This window comes from Cornus florida, unplaced genomic scaffold (assembly GCF_030987335.1).
Source record: "Cornus florida cultivar Cherokee Brave unplaced genomic scaffold, ASM3098733v1 CherokeeBrave_3.0.0_Hap2_Chr10, whole genome shotgun sequence".
Lineage (NCBI taxonomy): Eukaryota > Viridiplantae > Streptophyta > Magnoliopsida > Cornales > Cornaceae > Cornus > Cornus florida.
Genome location: NW_026775580.1, coordinates 89,815,872 through 89,836,717, shown reverse-complemented (window position 1 = coordinate 89,836,717; position 20,846 = coordinate 89,815,872). Strand labels below are relative to the sequence as shown.

Sequence of the window (20,846 nt, the reverse complement as noted above, 5' to 3'; positions counted from 1 at the left end):
AAACCCAATTCATATTGACGAACAAACTGCAACTCTGGTGAGATCTGAGCTTAAACCATCCATAGAGGCCAGTGAGATCTGAGCTTAAACCGGAGGGACTCGGACGAAACGACAAGATCCTTTTTTTGTGATCGACGAAGTAGGCCCTCACGTCGTTATAGACGTGACTACAAAAGCCAATGACTCGGTCTAAATAGCACCGCCGCAGGCAACGGCGCTCCAGCGCTGAGGATGTGAACTGGGTTTTTCAAGGGTTTGCCATTGCCGCAGCACCACACATGTTGGTCACGTTGTGCCGCCGAAAGGCAGATGTTGTGTCGCCACCACCGTACTCATCCTTCGCCGGACGATTTCACAGCCGGAGTAGAGAGAGAGAGAGGAGAAGGGCAATTAGGTCATTTAGTTGTTTTTGATATTTTACTTTTAAAATTAATCAAATGATGTAGGGCAAATTAGACTTTTCACATGTTTTTAGGATCTGTTTGGCTGTCAAATCTAACAAGGGGGTGTCATTGTCCAAAAATTGAGTAAGTTTCCTCTGTGTGTCTTTTTGGCAAACCTCAGAGGGTGTTGCTGTACTTTACCCAAAAAAATATTTACACATCAAAATTTTATAGAATAATTTTTGTTTAAAAAAAAAAAAACACATGCTAATATATTTTATTTCTTAGTATTCAAAAAAATCTTATACATTTTTCAAATTGAGCAAATAAAGAATATTATTCAATTTAAAGACTGAAACACCTAAAAGCCCATATGACAAATATTTTTAAAAGACTGAAATATCTAAAAGCCCTTATGACAATTTTAAAAAAATAAAATTTAAACACCAATTTCAAAATTTTGGGATTTTTGGAATTTTTATTAAAAAATTAAAAACTGAAATACTTGAAATGCTCTTAAAGGCATTTTTTAATTTTTATTAAAAAAAAATTGATGATTAGGGACAATTTTTTACAAAATATCAAATTATAGAGAGAGATGTTGTTTTTGGGCGTTTTTTAAATATATATATATAGCAAGGATTTCTTTGCACTTTACATGAAAAAAAATAAAAAATAAAAAATAAAACATAAAAATAGAAGATATGTTTTGATTGGATTGCAATTGTTAACCATCTATTAGTTTCTAGTGTATCAACGTTCCATACCAAACGGGTGAGGACATTAGCTGTATTCCATTATAATTTATTTATTCTGATAGGTAAGTCATACAAAATCACATTCGAGAAGACTTGTTTACTCATAAGTGATAGTAGATAGATTATCCATATAAACATAAAATTTAGAAAGCCATAAATAAGGAAATAAATTAAAATAATTGAATTTATTCCAAAAAAAGATGTGGTCCTTATTTATATCACTTTCCAAATTTTGTATTTACTCACTATTTGAACATTTTTAATTGGACCACATAAAACAAAAAAAAAAAAAAACAAAAAGTAAGATTATGATCTACTCACAAGTGAGTAGGCAAGTTTTATCCAATCACATTTATCTCTTTATGTTTATGAATTTGTACACAAATATATACTAGCTTTGCACAAGTCTATATTCACAACAAATTAAACTCGAACTTGGCCCATTTGCTTAGGGTCTGTTTGATAACGTTATGATTTTCATTTTTGACGTGCTTTCATTTATGTGAAAATGGCAAGTTTTAGAAATGTGTGCAATCATTTCTGTCAAAATAAAAAATGTTTGGTAACGTTTACTGTTGAATTTTTTAAACACTTTTAATTTTACTATTTGAGTATAATAAAATATGTTTTTAAATTTTATTTACTATTTAAGTATAGTTGAAAATTAATAAAATAATATTTATTTACTATTGGAGTATAATTGAAAAATAATAAAATAACATTTTAAATTTTACTATTAGAGTATAATAAAATATTTTTAAAATTTAATTTACTTTTTGAGTGTAATTAAAAAATAATAAAATAATATTTATTTACTATTTTAGTATTATTGAAAATTAATAAAATAACATTTTTTATTTTACTATTCTAGTATAATAAAATATATTTTTTAATTTTATTTACTAAATGAGTATAATTGAAAAATAATAAACTTATATTTTATTCACTATATGAATATATTTCAAAATTAATAAAATCATAAAATAAACTTTTTAATTTAACTATTCGAGCATAATAAAATATATTTTAAAATTTATTTACTATATGAGTATAATTGAAAAAAAATAAAATAACATTTCTCTAATTGTGAAAAATAATAAAATAATAAAATGTCATTTCTCTAATTGTGAAAGATAATAAAATAACATTTCTCTAATTCTCATTTTGAAAAATAATAAAATAACATTATTTCAAAACCAAAACTGAAAATCAAAGCTCACATTTGTAGAGTTGAGAATTGCAAAGGAAATATGAAAAGAGATTTCAAAAGTTTTGAAATATGAAAAGTCAAAATAAAGTTACCAATCGCATTTTGTTATTGTCTTAAAAAAAAAAAAAAAAATTTAAAATTAAAACTGAAAACGAAAACGAAAACAAAAAATGTTACCAAATAGTCTAAACCTTAGTTGAGCTCGAGATGATCATGCACAACTCGATTCATTTACAACTATAAATATTTATATGATTTTAAAAAAAAAAAAAAAAAAAAAATGTTACAACAATCATAGATATCTTGTGTGACTAATAAATATTGTGACTTAAGCAAATAAATAGGTTTAACAACTCTTGGTAGGTAATAAATAAGATTAAAATGAATGTATTCTGTCCCCCAAGTGCTTTGTGTGTATTTTGACGATCGACACATAGATTCGCCACCACAGCAATAACAACAAGACCCCAAAAAAAATCAAATAAAAAAATAAATAAAACATAAATAAAAAATTACACATATGATGTCATAAAGAGATTAGGATGGAGACACCTAAGAAAGAATCCAAATCTAAGATAAACGAGTCATTTACCGTTGACCCATATTTCAGAAATCTTGAATGAAGGTATATACTTTGAAGAGTTTGGATTTGGATATACGCATTAATTGCTCAGAAATAACCGTATTTACCTCTTCTTTATAATTTGTCAGCATGACACACCATTTCTATATTTTGGATAAATTCCATGCACCTCCACCTCTATTCTCTCCCTTGTTATACAGATTACCGTTATGTACACACCCAACACATACTTCTTTTTATCCTCTCTGCCTCTCAAATTTACTAACAGTTGTTATTACTCATGTTCTCTAATTGTAGTCTCTAATAAAAACTAAATTACACCAAAAATTAAGTAGGGGTGAAATGGGGTATTTTACCTCTTCAAGATAGAATGGAAGAGTAGTATATATATATATATATATATATATATATATACACGTATAGATAGATAGAGAGATATAAACGTGTAAAAGTAGTCCTCCCTAGGAATTTGCTGCTTTTCACCACACATGCAAAGCAGCTAATCCTTTGATTTTGTGAGACCAAACCAAAACCGTTCACCATCCGGTATTCTCTCTCTCGGTAGCCCACAGAAAAATCAGCAACTACGGATCCATATATACTTTTGGATCAGTAGAGGAGAGGGAGGGATTGGCTTCTACGGAAACCAGTTACCGATCACATCAAATGGAGAACACACATGGAGTTGAACCCGTAGCAGGTCCAGGAGGTGGAGGAGGAGAGCCTTCTATTCAAGAGAAGAAGCCTCGTCTCAACAAATATGCATTTTGTTGCGCCCTCGTGGCTTCGACCAATTCCATTCTCTTGGGCTATGGTGTGTTTTTAATTTCTTCATATCTTTATATTCATTCTATAATTATTCTGTACACATTACAATGTAATTATATAATATTATATATAAAATACTCGGATTCTACCAATTCTTGCAACCCTGTTTGAATTTGGAATCTAATTGTACTTTACCTTATTTTAAAAGGGTTTGAAGCCTAAGTGTATATGTTATTGGCTGAATTTGAAATTTAATAGCATTTTATTCAATAGGGTTCGAGATCTTGTATCTTACTTGATGAGGATGCTGAAACCATGAAAAAAAGGTAAAATGCTATTAAATTCCAAATTTACCTAGTAATATACGAGATTTGAAAAAAAAGATCTACATGTTATTGGGTAAATTTGAAAGGGTTTGAAGCTTAGTATATATGTTACTGGCTAAATTTGAAATTTAATAGCATTTTATCCAATAGGTTCGAGATCTTGTATCTTACTTGATGAAGATGCTGAAACCATGAAAAAAAAGGTAAAATGCTATTAAATTCCAAATTTACTTAGTAATATACAAGATTTAAAAAAAAAAATGCTTTAGGAAAGATCTACATGAAAAAAAATTTATTGACATAAAATTAATGTTTCTTTGCTAATTTGATTTCATCATCATTGGAGTCTGCAGGGCACATGAATTTTCTTTCTCTATATTTTTATTTTTAGTTTTATAAGATTTAATGTTCTTAAAATTATTACTCTTTATGGATAATGGATAGGGACAAATTTGTCTACTATTAAAATCAATGATCCACACATTAGTGAATAATGGTACGAATTTAGGGTATTTATTATTTTTCATATTTTGCAAAATATATATATATATATACTTTTTCTTATTATTATTATTATTATATATGTGCAGATATTGGAGTGATGAGTGGAGCGATCCTTTATATAAAGGACCACATGAAAATCTCAAGAGTCGAAGAGGAGGTATTGGTGGGTTCTCTCAATGTGTGTTCTCTTATTGGATCTTTTGCCGCCGGCTCGACATCCGATGCGATCGGCAGGCGATACACCATTGTCTTGTCGTCGGCCACTTTCTTGATAGGTGCACTCCTTATGGGCCTGGCACCCTCTTATCCATTCCTGATGGCGGGAAGGCTGATTGCCGGAATTGGCGTGGGCTACTCGCTCATGATCGCTCCGCTCTACTCGGCCGAGATCTCCCCGGCGTCGTCACGTGGCTTACTGGCATCTCTCTCCGAAGTGTTCATTGTTTTAGGTATTCTTCTGGGGTACATTTTCAACTATGTACTGTCAGGACTGCCAGAGCACATGAACTGGAGAATCATGCTTGGCATAGCAGCAATACCGGCGTTTTTCATCGGCATCTGTGTCATCTTCATGCCGGAGTCGCCTCGCTGGCTCGTCATGAAAGGCCGACAAGACGAAGCAAAGAAAGCTCTGGGAAAAGTTTCCAGCAGCCCTGAAGAAGCTCAATTGAGACACGACGAGATACTGAAAGACCTTGAGGATGCCTCTAGCAGACCCAAAGGAATGAGGGTGTGGAAGGAAATACTGTGGAAGCCCACTCCTCAAGTTCGCCGGATTCTCGTCTGCGCCCTCGGAATTAACTTCTTCATGCAAGCATCCGGCAACGACGCCGTCATTTACTACACCCCGGAGGTGTTCAAGTCGGCCGGAATTCACCATAAGAAACAGCTGGTTGGGATCACAGTGATCATGGGGCTAACAAAGACCGCATTCGTTTTGGTGTCGGCGTTGTTCCTGGACCACTACGGCAGGAGGCTCCTTTTGTTAATCGGCACTGGCGGGATGATCGTTGCACTAGGTGGGCTGGGGCTGGGGTCGAAGTTCCTCGAGAATCACGAGGCTGGTCACAAGCCACAATGGGCCATCGTGATATGTGTGATGTGTGTGTGCACGTTTGTTTCCTTCTTTTCGATTGGGCTTGGGCCCATTACGTGGGTGTACACGTCGGAGATATTTCCGACGAGGCTCCGGGCACAGGGTAACAGCCTGGCGATATCGGTGAACAGGTTGGTGAGTGGGACGGTGGCGATGACATTTCTGAGCATATCTCATGCGATATCATTTGGGGGAATGTTTTTTATTCTGTGTGGAATAATGGTGGTGGCTTTCGCTTTCTTTTACTTCGTGCTGCCGGAAACTAAAGGGAAGACGTTGGAAGAGATTGGGGCACTCTTTGAGAAGGAAAAAGATGGTGATAAAAATCGACAGTGAGTGAATTGGATAATAGGATTGGGCTTTTGGAGTTCAGATATCCAAAAAGTTTGAAAAAAGGGCAATGGTGTCTATAACACTAGTTATAGGACATGACGGCTGTGTATAATGGTTTAATTTGTTATATTTAGTAACTTATTGAGCCGTCGTGCTCACATGATTGATGCTACTTCCATTTCACCTTATATCAAAATTATGTGTCAATCATATATATATATATATATAGTTATTATTTATAACTAAATTATTTTTTTGAGCCGTGTCTATTTAATGGAACAAGGGCTTTTTGTGATAAATTATAAACGTGGTTACATGAAATTAATGTTTTGGAATTAAAATTGTAGAAGGAATTTATTCTTTTAATTTTAATTTTAAGACATTAATCTCATGCAACAGAATATAATGTTTCTATCAATCATTATCTCAGACAATAATTACTATTGAGAAGTGAAATTACTGCATTCTTGAACCAAACCTTAATTATTATTGAAAAGTGAAGTTATTGCATTCTTGTACTAGACCATAAGAACTCGATGAATTATGTTGTATAAGGAACATTGATGAATTATTTGTAACTAAATCCATCTCCAATTTGTTATTAGTTGGGTATCTGACCCAATAACTCAATTTGTTAAAGATGTAAATTTTAAAAAAGTGATGTAAATTTTTGATGTCAAATGAGATATAGCAAACATGATTGGGAAAAAAAAAAAAAAAAAAAAGAGTAGCCACAGAAGATAAATAAATAAATAAACAAAAAAAAAACAACAGAAGATTGTTATTTGACTTTTTCATTCAAGAAAAATAATAATAACGGGAGACAAAATAAAAAGATGGAAGGGAAAAAAATAATAATAATAATAATTTGTGAATATTATATATTATAATATTAGATAATATATTTATAACACATTATATATACTATATGGTATCAGATTATTATCTGGGTGGGAATCCATTTTCGCTAATTGTACCTCTAAAGACACCAAATTTTAAGCATCCCCACCTCCCTCAATTTCACCCTTCTTTGGCATATGATATGATTCAACCGTTTTACTCCTTTCTGGTAAGGCACCCGCATGAAATGATTTGGTGACCAACAACTTAATTTCTATGTCAACAGAACAAGAGACTTCATTGGGGCATGCAATTTTAATTGAAGCCATCGCATTTACCTCAATCACCATAGTGGGTTAAGTTATTTTACAGATATATTTATGTCACCAAATATAACTCGACATAAAACATGGTTAAAAGATAAAAGCAATTACAAATTGGGTGTTCAGCATCAAACTAATAGAAGCTAGAGCATTACTAAGTCTTCTCGAGGCACCATAATTTCTGCCGGGTAAAATTCCATGGGGCTGGCCTGAAGGAGGATGGATCCAAGATGTTCGCTTTCTCAAATTTGGTAGTTACTCCTTAGTCAGTTATAAAAGGACTAACTCAGTGCACGATACTCTTGTCATTACTAAATTTGAGAAGAGTCAGATGTACGCAGTCTTACCTTCGCATGAAGAGACTGTTTTCAATTTTGAACTCGTGACCTCCAAATTAAAATAGAATAACCTTATTGTTGTGTCAACGCCTACTCTCGTCCCTAGTCAATTATACCACTTGTTATTTCAAAAATTTTGAAAATATCAGGAATTATAAATCCTATAATAGTACCACAAAATTGGTAATGCAGTGACCTAGTTTGGTACCCTTTATATTTCGGGATGTTGCTCCTAGATATGCACAGGGAACATTTCATATAGACAGTCTGAATCATGTACCATTTCTGTCTCCCTGAAAGTTCAAAAAGCGTAGCTATCCCTTATTTTCAAATTTTTAGCCATTAGTCACATGACTCAATTATTGAAAACTAAACACAATAATTAAGGACCAGAGTGGTTCATCAGTACTTTCTTACAATCTTGGCTCATGGTGTGGTTCAATGCCCTTGTCTTGTGCTTTCAACAATATTATGTTGTGATTAAAAGGAGTTATGTTATGTAACATGAAAGTTTTGAAATATCGTATGGTTATATATATACATATATATCGTATTTTATGACCAATGCAAAGGACGACCTCACATGGAAAGTGAGATACATTTGTACAACCTTACCAATTAAAGTCATTGACCAAAAACCAAACTAAGAAATGAGTTTGAAATTTTCAGAGCCAACTTGAAGAAAGCAAAAGTAGAGGTCAGGAAATCTCTGTTATGTTAAAATTTCAACTTGTTAAAGCTGAATCCATCTAACAAAAACTGTCTTTTAGCTAATGGTAGGACGTTTGATGTAAAGGCCAAGTCCTGCACTCATTGGATTGTTTGTATTTTCTTGGATGTTTCTCTACGACTTCAAGATGCTCCAGAGAGAGAGAGAGAGAGAGATCTTTAGGATCATATTTATATATAGTTTTGGTAATTGAAATGACGAGTACTTTCCAAGATATAGTAGTTTCTTGGTTAATTAAATCTAGACTCAACTTGTCTTTTAATTACTGAAGAAGTTCGAACAAGACATGAGTATGTTGACAATGGTTAATTAAATCTATTAGGTTGAAACCGTGTTAAAGGGTACTACAAAATATTTGCTAAAATGAGACACATGAAAGGTGACAACATTGCCTTGGTCCTTCAATGCGGATCTTGATTTTTCGGGAAAAAAACACACACACACACTCTAACATGCAGATTTGGTAAGAGGAGAATTGGTAGTGGTTGTCCTTTTGGTGCATTTGTATCATCTCAAAACTTCGGAAATTTCAGTGTTCAACACGAATCTCACTGTAATAAAATTTGATTATGATGGATTTAAAGTGACTGCAGTCCATTTCCTCATTTGTTACTTTGCACACACTTTCTACTCATGATTTTATGTGTCTAAGCAGAATTGGACTTCGATTTCCAAGCATGGGACGATACTTGCGACAAATGATTCCAAGAGACTGGATGGACCGAGGAGAGATCAATTCGCAATGGACTAATCTTCCAACTCAGGTTATAGGAGGGACATTTCAAATTAGAAGGTATCCTCACTATAAGTGTCAGCACGAACGTTGGGTAGTTAGAAATTCTATTCAAGAAGGGCACAACGTAATAATAATAAATTTAGGGAATAATTTTAAAATTTTAAAAATTTATACATACAAAAATGCAAAGATTTAAAAGTTGAGGGGGTACATGCCCTCTCTTGGCCTTAATTGATTCCGTCTACGAGTGTAAGACGTCATATTTGTAGAGAATGAATCATTAAACTGAGACGAATTGATTTGAATCTAACATTCCAACTCAAATTTAACACTGCTCACAATTTCAAAAATTGTAGATTAAGAAGAGCTCACTTGAAGAGAATAATTAATAAGGACTAGTGTTGGTATGATTCTTCACAAATAATGCAATGGAATATTCCCACAAGTAATGTGTTCCAATGACCAAACCAAACAAGCGTTGTTCTCTCTTACCGTCATGTTAGAGATATATTCAGAACACATTATTTATTAATTTTGGTCTTGTAAATGGGGACACGACTACTATATACTTTGTAATGAAAGGGGTGTGATAGTGCAAGAATTTTATAAAGAACTAACTAGTAAATGGAGATAGATGTGTATTCTATACATCTTCAGTTTTTAGTGCCATAAGTTCCGCTTCGAGCATTGCAATACTTCTCACATTACATATTTTAAAAGAATGTCAATGCTCAAGAACTCGTCATGGTAAGGATTGAATTCACCAATTTTAAGTTTTCAATTTATTTAAAGAGCAGTTGTTAAATAATACAATTAAATTTTAAACACTTTTTGTATATTAAAGTTATATTATTGAGCTAGAAGCTTTGCCCAAAATGTCACGGCTATGAGCTTTGGTGATTTGAAAATGTCCAAAATAAATAAAAATTAAATAAAAGTAGAGTTCTTTTTTGTTTTTGTTTTTTGGATAAATTACACGGACCTCCTCTATAGTTTGCCTAATTACAAACACTTCTCTTTTGATTTGAGAAATTACTCGGACCTGCCCTAAAAATGAAACTAACATACACGACTTTCCTTATGCTATTGCAAGTCAATGATGAATTTTGTTAATGTCATGTACTGAATAAATTAAAATTATCATATTATCCTTCGTCCATCTCCTCTCACACACACATACAAATGATAATACAGTTATTTACTGTAACAACTTAAGGGTATTTCAATAAATTAGACAAATCTATTAGTACATTTCACGATCCGTCACTAAGAAGGGAGATTTGTGCACTTTAATTTCATTTTTGGATAAAATTCGAATACTTTTTTAAATTATTGGGGAGATTTCTGCAATTATGACAAATAATAAGAAAAGTCATTGTAATTTTACGCTTGTTTTTTAAGAAGAAATAAAGTTATTTAAGCCAGAATTGAGTTTTAAACTTGATAATAAGAACGGAGAAGACGACAAAAACCAGCAAAAAGTGATGATCAGAACCTTTTAAAATGTCAATAGCAAGACTTGTAACTTCTTTCTTTGCTGTATATATCCATTACTTAAATTCCGCCACCCTCGTCTTCAAAATCCTTCTCTCTCCACAATATTCTCCTCTCTATTTCTCTCTCTCCAATGGAAAACCGATTCAAGCTGCGAATATCTCGCATGGTCCGTTCATCTTTCAGATCGTGTCGGCCCCGAAATTTATCCGATCTCACCAAACAACCCCTCTTCGTCCCTCACAACCACTCCCACTTGATCCAACTCTTCTCACCCAAACCTCGACCATGTCCATCCATTTGCAGGCCGAAACGGTCCAAAACCGTCGAAGATTTGTGTCCCAGACGTAAAATATCAGGCAGAAACACTCTTCTCGTTTCGGCCGATATGGACGGCCGAAAATGTCCACCTGCATCACCCATTACGCCACTAAACACAATCCACAGCTCTCAAGGTTTCAGAGCGAATCCAAAAGAGAAAAAATCAAGAAAGAAGACGAACAAGAAGACCCATTTGAGGAACCAAAAGTTTGAGAGAGCTCAGTATTATAATGGGTGGTTTAGCAGCGATGACGACGACGACGGTGATGAGACCACACTTTTCTCCTCAAAATCACTTTCCTCTGATTCATCTGGTCGGTCTTTTTACCAAAACAGAGCTCGTTGTGACCACCAAATTGCGACGAGTAGGCGAAGAAGTAACCAGAAGGACTCTGAAATGCGTCTAATGCCGGTACTGCAAGGAAAAGTTAAAGACAGCTTTGCGGTGGTGAAGTGTTCGAGTGATCCCTACAATGATTTCAGGACTTCAATGGTGGAAATGATAGTGGAAAGGGAGATTTTCGGAGCCAAGGATCTTGAGAATCTGTTACAGTGCTTTCTCTCTCTAAACTCTTATCATCACCATAGGGTCATCGTTGAAGTGTACACTGAGATTTGGGATGCTCTGTTCTCAAACTGGTCTTATTGAAAGGTGTGTTGTCTTGGTGAAAAAAAACAGTTGAGAATAGTTTAGGGTTTAAACCATTATATATTGACTGTATTAATGGTTAATTATTCTCACTAATTGGATCTTATAATCAAATTAATTAGTTGTTGATGTTTAATTTCCTGCTCTGCTATTGTTTGGTTGCTTCTTTATTTGTTGTCGTTGTTTTTTTTTTTTTTTTTTTTTTTTTGGGGTTCTAAAGAAGATGACAGTTTCTGTTGCTTTTGAATTGATGTGACAATGTGTGTACTTCTTTTTCCTTTACAACCTTGATAGATGATGGCCATGGAAAGGATGGCTTGTTTGTTTCCAAGGAAAATGTTACAGAATGTAAGAAACTGTCTGGTCAGTTTCTTGTGAAGATGGATTTTATGAGTATTTATTTTTCCTTACTTGGGCCAAAAGAATATAAAGAGAAATAGTACTACCTTTTTCAAATGTTCAAAAAAGGATTTTTATTTTTTAAATGTTTGTGTTTGTCTGTATTGCTTATGCAGGAGTACAAATTATATATGGGGTCTGCAACATACTCAATTCATCGGTTACTCTGTAAAATTGTTAAGCGATTTATCATAATATTCATAATGTTATTAAAATATAATAAATGAAATAAATGTTTTATTATCTAAATAGAAAATAATTGATTTGTTACATACCCTTCCATTCACTCCATCTCAGTTGTGAGAAGATAACAAAAAAAACAAAATTTGAAACTTCATCTCATATTATTGGGTATTCTAATTGGTAGAGCTCCTGGCAAAAAAAAAAAAAAAAAAATGGTGAAGATAATGTTAACCACTTATTGCAAGGGAAGAAAATTATTTTGAGAAATTATCATCATACTTTACCTTTACCTTGTCTTTCATAAAAATAATGGCAAATTTAATATTAATAAAGTTTCATTTAAAATATTAGCATTTCCTTTCATTTTTGAAAGATAACAAAATCAACTAATAAACAAATTAGTATTAATAAAGTTTGATTTAAAATGTTAACATTTCTTTTCTTTTCCTCTCATTTTTGAAAGATAACAAAATCAACTAATAAAGGTTTAAGATCCCTCCAAATCCTTCCATTCCCTTTCTTATTCTTGCAAAAAAAAAAATTATACCAAACACAAAGAATCATACCTTTCCATTTCCTTAATTTCTTTTCTTTTCCTTTCATTTCTTTCTAACCAAACTGGACCTAAAAGCATAAAAAGAGATAAGAAACTATTCATGGTTGATTTTTAGAAACTTGTATCCTATAACATAATACTTTCTACTGCTTTAATGATTTTGAAGTACCAATTACTTAACTTTGTTCTAAATTTTTTTATTATAGTATTAAATAATATTTTTTCTAAAAAAATACTTTCATTGCATTAATTATCGGAATATAACATAGTTGTGCATGCATATATTCATTATATAAAAATAGTAATTAACATTAAATTTCCCATGAATTTTGAACTTTCTTATAATTCATGGACATAAAATACAGTATCGTTCGTAAAGATAGAAAGTAAAAGAAAATAGAACATCACCAAAATTAAATGTGGAAGTACAATTACATGCTTAAAATTGTATACTTGAAAAAGCAATTATAAAAAGAAACTTCATAACTAGTAATTCCATTAATTAATTTATAATCTCTACGTCATAGATATATTTTTGTATGTAGTTAATAGAGGTTGGTCCAAAATTCTTTTCATAATTCGTCAGTCGAAAAGGAAATCGGAATGTTACCTAGTCCACCAATGCGGCCAATTCCATCCTCCAAATTCCTAAAAAGTTGTTGAGGATTGAGTATTTTATCGGTGGCGGAGTAGGTAGAGAGTTGCCGTGACAGACTGGAGGCCAAAAGAAACTACTTTTGTGCTAGCTTGGACTACTAGTCTGTGTGTGTGTGTGTGTGTGTGTGTGTGAATGAATATGTAGTACTGTTAGGACTTAGGCTGTGTCTGAAATTCTATTAATATTAACAATTTTAAATTTCTTTTTAAGTTGTAATTTGTATGGTAATTTCTTGTTTTGATAGCCTTGGCCTTTAAGAAATTTCTTATCTCCAGCTTTAAGGAATTTCTTGATAAGTCTTGACCTCTAACTAATTGTGTTTAAAATTTTATAAAAAGAGAGTAGTTTGGAGAAGGTTGAGAAGAAAAAGGGTTTCGGTGAATTTCATAAAATGATTTATTTCTGTTGGTCGGACATACGACTTATTTTTCCCGGAGTAGACATTCGATCAACAAATACTAATAGTATCAACTAATTAGAATGCTTCATTATTAGACCATGGTATTTGATTAGTCAAATACATCATTATTGTATACTCTTTCATATATATGGCGCAACCGAATTCTTCTTTTTTACCTTTTTTTGAATCAAAATACCTAAGCAATAAGAAATAACCTAACTAATAAGAAATTCACACTTGACAGTGGTACATGTTGTATATGCAAATCCTAAATGTGAAAATATGCGAAATTTGTAGATGAAAAGGTATATAAAAAAGAAAAGAATAGGCTCAGCGTAAATTGAGATCTGCTAAAATAAGTAAGAAGAAGGACCGATGAGATAGCAATAATGAATCATAAATAGAGTTCGGTTCGAATTCCATAGATAATCTTAGTGGGATTGTCTATAATCATAGACAAATGAAAGACTTTCTCACGATTCTTATTCATCCACTTGGTGTTTGAAAATGAGTTGATTGCTCTTGAAAATGAATTCATTGAATAAGTAAACAATTGAATTGGATTCGGTTGGATGGTACCAACGAAATGGAGTGCTAACTCACTTTCCTTATTGAATTAATCTTTTGGCTTTGGTTATTGCCAAAACGGAACATGTTCCATTTTGGGCAGTGAATAATAAGAAAGCTGCGATAAATAGTTTCTTAATCAATTTTGGAAGCCAGAAAACTGAGTAAAAGACTGAAGATTTGGGAAAAAGTTGTACATGTTATTTTAGAGTTAAAAACGGATATGGTAAGAGCATCTCCGATCCCCTCTCAAATGATCTCTCAAACTCAAAATATAACAAGTGCATGAAAATAAGACACTCGGCCTCTCAAAAGATCTCTCATAATTTGAGATTGTCAAAAGTATTATTAAATATAGTAGCTCTCAAATGAACTCTCAAATTCAAAATATAACAAATTGATGAAAATAACATACTCCAATGGGCTCTCAAAATATAGAATGGTTGTTATGTCCAAAAATAGTATTTTGGATGAAATACATCATTGGAGCATAATTGTAAAAATATAGCATTTAACATTGTAGCTCCTCTCAAAATATAAATTTGGAATGGAAATATAATATTTTGCATTGGAGATGCTCCAACTCCTTGTAGGCTAATTGGGAATAGTTGTCCAACAAGGAATTGAGTTTTGAAGACCCACTCTACAAATAGAGATGGATATGACAAGTTTAGAAAGAGAGAATGGAGAAAAGATGTATGGGGTTTAAGAATGAATATTATGAGGAGAATGAAAAATATCTGTAATTTTGAATTATATACATATAACCTCAAAAGAAATGATGAGTGAGTGAGAGATGATGAGTACTACTCCTTAGTTCGGGTCAGGTGAAGCAAAATAGACAACCGGCCCAATACAAGAAAAATGGTTAAAGGCCTAATTCTTTGTTAGTTGCATTGGATCCTAGTGAGTCATAGTAGTATGATTATTCTCTTCTGTATCAGTAAATTCCATAGACCAGAACAGAGAAAGCAGACAGAATTAATGATGTGTATCTCTTTTTTGAGTCTGATTATCATTTTATGAAACAAAAAACACACAAGCATTGGATTCTACTCGGTATACTCTCTTTAATTTGTTTTGATAAGTTTGTAGTTTTATAAAAATGAATGTCAAATGACCTTATCAGCATGCCTCGAATATACTTGCTTGTAACTGTGTTTGTGTGTGTGTGCATATATATATATAAATATAATATATACCAACAAAGTATAGGAGATATACACACGCATCCACTCCATTATGGTCATAAGTTACAATAAAGACTTTTGACAAAGAATAGTATTATCTTTTGTACTACAGAAAATTCGTTGCGCATATGTGATTGCATAATATAGAGAGAAAAACCTTATATCCGCTCCTTTGGTTCTTCTAAAGAGGGAACACAACAACTCCACCATCAAAAAGTAAAAGCAACGAAGGTATCTTATACAACATGTATATTTGAAAAGCAGTCACAACTTTTTGTTTTTTGGTATTATCATATATATATATATGAGTGGGGAAAAACCATCAAGCAAGGTAGCAAACAAAGGAGCGTGTGAAGACAGAAATTAAACAAATTAAAGTAAACCCCAAAAGAGAGAAAGGCTCAATTCAAATGATTTCTATTCGTGTCTTTGTCCATCTTTCTTTTCTTTTTCTTTTTTTCATTAAGCATTTAAAAAAAAAAAAACCTTCAATTCAATGCTTCCATAGCTCTAATCTACATAAAGAAATTTAAGCTCACAGAGAACACCAAGAGAGAGAAGCCAAATAGACAACACAAATGTTGCTCAGAACCTCCCTTTCCAACACCAAGAAGTTCTTTCAAAACACCATAAACAACATCAAGTCTTTTCTGTCTGATGGCTACCAAAGGCTTCCCAAAGCCCCTCCCTTCAACCCCTTTTCTTGCAGCCGAGGCTTCGACGACATGAGGTTCAGCCAAAGTTACAATGAATTGGACAAATTCTACACGGAGTTCACCAACCACTGGGATAGAACTAAGCACAAGCCAAAAAAGAGAAGCAAGAAGAAACTCTTATCCCCTGTCTCAAACCCTAAAAAAGCCCTTTTCCCGGAAAACTTGAGGAAGTTTTCGAAAGCAAGGCCTGTCATGAAGAATTATGCAGAGGAAAACAGAGAGGATCAAAAGAAGAAGAAGTTGATTGTGTATGAAGGAAGTAGAGAAGAGTACTTGTCATGTACTAAAGGTGTGGAAGAGAAAAGGAGCTGTTTGGTGACACAGAAGCTAAAAGAATTGGAAATGATGGACAAGAGCAATGTAGAGCATGTGTTGGACATTGAAGAAGTTCTTCATTACTATTCTCGCCTTACAAGCCCTGTCTATCTCGACATTGTTGACAAGTTTTTCATGGACATGTATGCCGAACTCTTCAGTCTGCCGGAATCAACTAGCAATGACATCTCAAGGCCAATGTTCCGACCAGTGAACTGGTAGGCTCTTCTCTCATTAGCCTCAATTGAATTAAGGAAGAGAACAGAAAAAATTTGGAGCTAGCTTCACATGTTTTCAGGTGGTTTTGTATATTACTCCAATTACCAAGTTCTAATCTATTCCTCCTGCTAATTTTGGTCACGAGATTTGGTTTGAATTCAACTTTTTGCTTATGAACCTATTTTTCTTTTATGTTTACAATTGTAGTTTCTTGTATTATGTTTTGATTTCTTACATTCGTTAATAGATTTGTCTGTAATATTGTTCATAATTGCTTGGATGTGGCTGGTAATTCCGAGATTATACCTATTTATATATTTTCCCCATTCTTTTTGTCGTATTGTAGTAAAAATGTTACTCCCATTACAAAAATAAGAAAAAATTATTATATGATTTGAAATTACATTATTCCAACTAATTAAAAGAGGGCACACATATGAGATCATATGATTATGGCCAATCACAACTCCACATGCAAGCTTGCTAATGGAGTTGTGATTGGTCAAGACTATGATATTGCATATGTAAAGGGCAATTTGGGCCAGCTGCGGATGTAGCACAAAATTGATATGATTAAACCTAGCCCAACAGACTGCTTTTGGGTTGGCCCGTATTGAAAGGTACGCAACTAATTAGTTCAAGAACAAAATACAGCTGATAAAATGATGACTTGAGAGAAACACTGGGAAACTTATCAGATTTTGAATATTTATATTATTTGTATATACTTTTTGTGCTTTTCTTTTTTCAACAATAAGACATAAACTTCTCTTGTTTAGTATTATTCTTCTTTTAGAATTGTTTCCCAATATATTATTTTTGTGATTGCATGAATAATGACAATGTGTTCCCTTTTGTAAACAAAATTTAAATTAAAGCACACTAGGAGGGTCCTTTTCTATGATTTCTTCAACTTTTCCATCCAACTTAGTATGTCCCATTATTATTATTCATTAAAAAGGGTTCACAATCACATAAACAGGTTTTGATAAATGAGAATATTTGGTATTACCCATCATTTGTACATGATAGGTGACTCCTAATTTAGTACCAAAGAATCTGACACTGAGCTTTATGAATAAATCAAATTTGAAAACCATCTATCTTATGCCTAAAATATCACCCCCCAAAAAAAAAACTATTAACTCTTTTCATATAATTATCACTATTCTCTAACTTTTTTCCCTCCATCTAAAAACTCATATCATTCAAAAGACAAAATTTGTTCATACTAATTCAAATCTGGGTTATATATATATATATATATATATTACATATCACATTCAAAGGAATAATTTTGACAAATAATGCTGCAAGCTGGGCCAGCTTAGAAACCTTAGTTGGCATGGGTTTGAGTCGAGATCCAATTCAAATCTAAATCAATTTGATCCAATTTGAACTGTAACTTTGAGTTGGGCTCTTTTAGAAGGGTTGGTTACTAATCTTTTATAGAAGATACTTTTTTATTTGGGTCAACTGGATATTATGTGATATGATATGGATATAGAATTTATTTTTTTTTTTCTTTTTGTCTAACTGAAATTTGAATTAAGCTCTACCTAACTTAAATTTAATTTTAGGTATAGAACCTAAGTATAAAATTTAAATCAATTTATTATTTAGTTAGATTGTTCATGAATCATGAACCTGAGCAGCCTCAACCTTCCACCATCGCCATCGTCACCACCTTCCACTACCGCCACCATCGCCATTGCCACAGCCGCCACTGCCTTTCACCACCACCTCAACCTTCCACCACCGCCATCGTCACCACCTTCCACCACCACCATCGTCACCACCCCCTTCCACCACCACTACAAGTCACCACCACAGTAACTTTTATTGGCTTCCACCACTGCTACCTACACCATTATCTCCTTCCACCACCACCACGACGCTACTGCCACCACTTTCTACCAACGTACACCACCGCCACCTTCCACCGCCGCCACCGCCGCCTTCCCACATTGACACCGTCGCCACCTCCTTCCAACATTGCCACTGCCACTGCCTTCCAACACCACCACCTACCCCACTACCGCTTTCCTCCTCCATCACCATCCACCACCGCCCCTCCCACCATTTATTTTTAAAAAATTATTAAAGAATATCATTTTGTTAATTTAATTTATTTGTTATTAAAAGGGATATTTTTGAGAATTCAATTTAAAATTTATTTCATTTTAAATTTTAAATTAGTCCAATCAAACACTAAAATGATTATTATCATTCCATTCCTACACATTTTATATTTACAATCAAATAATAGAATGGGAATGACTATTCTATTTCATTTTCATTCGCATTCCATTCTTACTTACATTTCATTCCATTCCTCTTGCGAAACGTGTACAACCCAATTTGTAATCCCACGTGGAACAAGCCTTGGTTTGGCCCCCACAAAACTGAGAAAGACAAGATTTGTCTTCTCAAGTGGGACCCACCCCATATCTCTTTTTATCAAATCTGGGTCCCATATGACACGCGTCTATCATGAACGAACTAAAGGTGGGAACCACGTGATCGTCACTCTCATTAATTTGTCGTCATCACGAGGTTTAATTAAAGTAAGATCTCATAGATATTGGACCATCAACAATTGAAACAAACAATCAAATCATGGACAATAAATTAATATATACATTTTATAGTGTAGTATTTAGGCGGTTTGATTCCTCTTTAAGAATCATATTGTTTGAATTATTGGAGATTTAGTTTGACTTTTAGTAACATAATTTAAAGTTATTATACTTTAATTGCAACTTTTATAAGAATCAATCACAAGCACTTTGTAATTACCGACATAGATTGCAACTTTTATAAGAGTCAATCACAAGCACATTGTAATTACCGACATAGACGAATCCATCTAATAAGTAATTATAGTATTTTTTTTTTTTACATATTTGAGTAAATTTTATTACCATATATCAATATTTAATTTCATTATTATCAATATTTCATAACCACTATACTCTATTTTCACTTCCACTTAGATTGTCCATTTAATATCGTAATTTATCAAAGACTCGCCTATTCTAAAGATGATTAGACACTCTCGTAATCATAACTATTCATATATATATATGAATTAAGTGCAAAAAAAACATATATATGTATATGGATTAAATGCAAAAAAAATTCCTTTACTATCGATATAGTGCATATCAGTCCATATGTGGTAAAAAATCCCCCTATACTATCAATTTGGTACGATTGGGTCCCTGGTAGTGTAAAATGACAATAATACCCTCACTTCAGTTGAATAAATTAATAATTATAAATAAGGCCATGTAAAATGACCATTTTGTTCAAATTTATATAAAATAAAATTTGTTTAGTATAAGTATAAATCTCAAATTGTATAACCTAAACCTGAATATAATTAAATCTAAAACCAAACATGCCCTTTCAAATTCAAAAAAATTCGATCTCTTCAAATCCAAATTCATCACCTCACCAATATCAACCTTCGCCGGAAAATCAAACCAAGAACCCATTTCGATTCTATTGAAATTGAACAAAACCCTAGCCTTGTTCATCAGATCCAACTATTGTAATAACAATTCTGTCGAACCCAACTCGACTACACCATTTACAGAAGGTATACACACCATGGTCTGCAACCCAAACACCCGTCCCTGCCGAGCTCGCTCACAGGGTGAGGTGGCGAGTCTGTCGCCTCCGGCGACCCATATCGGAGCCGAATTGAAGAAAGCCTGACCCGGAAGAGCACTTACATTAGCAAACGACTAAGTCATTGACACTAGAAAGAACCACTTCGTATCGGAAACTTCTTCGTCAACAGCTTTGTCCGGAGAAGCACAGGAACCAGAAATAAGTGAATTGAGCTCCCGGAGCACCTTTTTCCGGTGCTCTTACTCCTCCGCCGACAAAGATGACACCGTTTTGCGCTTGGGCTCGCCGACGATTGTATCACGCGCAAGTTTCTAAAGGAACAGGCCGAGATCGGAGTTATCGAGAGATGACTTATTGAGAGCTAACAGCTTTTTGTTCAGGCATTCTCACATGACAATTTAGATGGTTTTGTAAATATGCGAATCTACTGTTTCTTTTTCTGTTTTTTTCTTATTAGTCATGCAGCAGAGCTAACCCTAATGCTTAAAACCCATTGTTAGATCTTTTAGGGTTTGTTTGTTATTTCAATTCTCATTTGTTTACCTGAAATTGAAAAGATAAGGCATGGAATCAATCTCTCTCTATATATATGTTCTTGTGCTTTTATAGAGA

General features: G+C 33.3%; 3 protein-coding genes across 3 annotated transcripts; all 3 read left to right on the top strand.

Annotated features, from left to right (window-relative positions):
* The first annotated feature begins 3,570 nt into the window (after window positions 1-3,570).
* LOC132279137 (probable polyol transporter 6) lies at window positions 3,571-6,152 on the top strand. The gene is made up of 2 exons (XM_059781069.1): window positions 3,571-3,748; window positions 4,619-6,152. Exons 1-2 carry the CDS (start codon window positions 3,601-3,603, stop codon window positions 5,962-5,964), a joined length of 1,494 nt encoding a protein of 497 aa, XP_059637052.1. The 5' UTR covers window positions 3,571-3,600; the 3' UTR covers window positions 5,965-6,152.
* Window positions 6,153-10,810: 4,658 nt separating this feature from the next.
* On the top strand, window positions 10,811-11,763 carry LOC132278108 (transcription repressor OFP8-like). Its single transcript, XM_059779928.1, has one exon. It carries the CDS (start codon window positions 10,811-10,813, stop codon window positions 11,390-11,392), a length of 582 nt encoding a protein of 193 aa, XP_059635911.1. The 3' UTR covers window positions 11,393-11,763.
* Window positions 11,764-15,680: 3,917 nt separating this feature from the next.
* Window positions 15,681-16,913, top strand: LOC132278853 (uncharacterized). The gene has a single exon (XM_059780752.1). The coding sequence runs from the start codon at window positions 15,924-15,926 to the stop codon at window positions 16,596-16,598; it is 675 nt and encodes a 224-aa protein (XP_059636735.1). The 5' UTR covers window positions 15,681-15,923; the 3' UTR covers window positions 16,599-16,913.
* The last annotated feature ends 3,933 nt before the right edge of the window (window positions 16,914-20,846 follow it).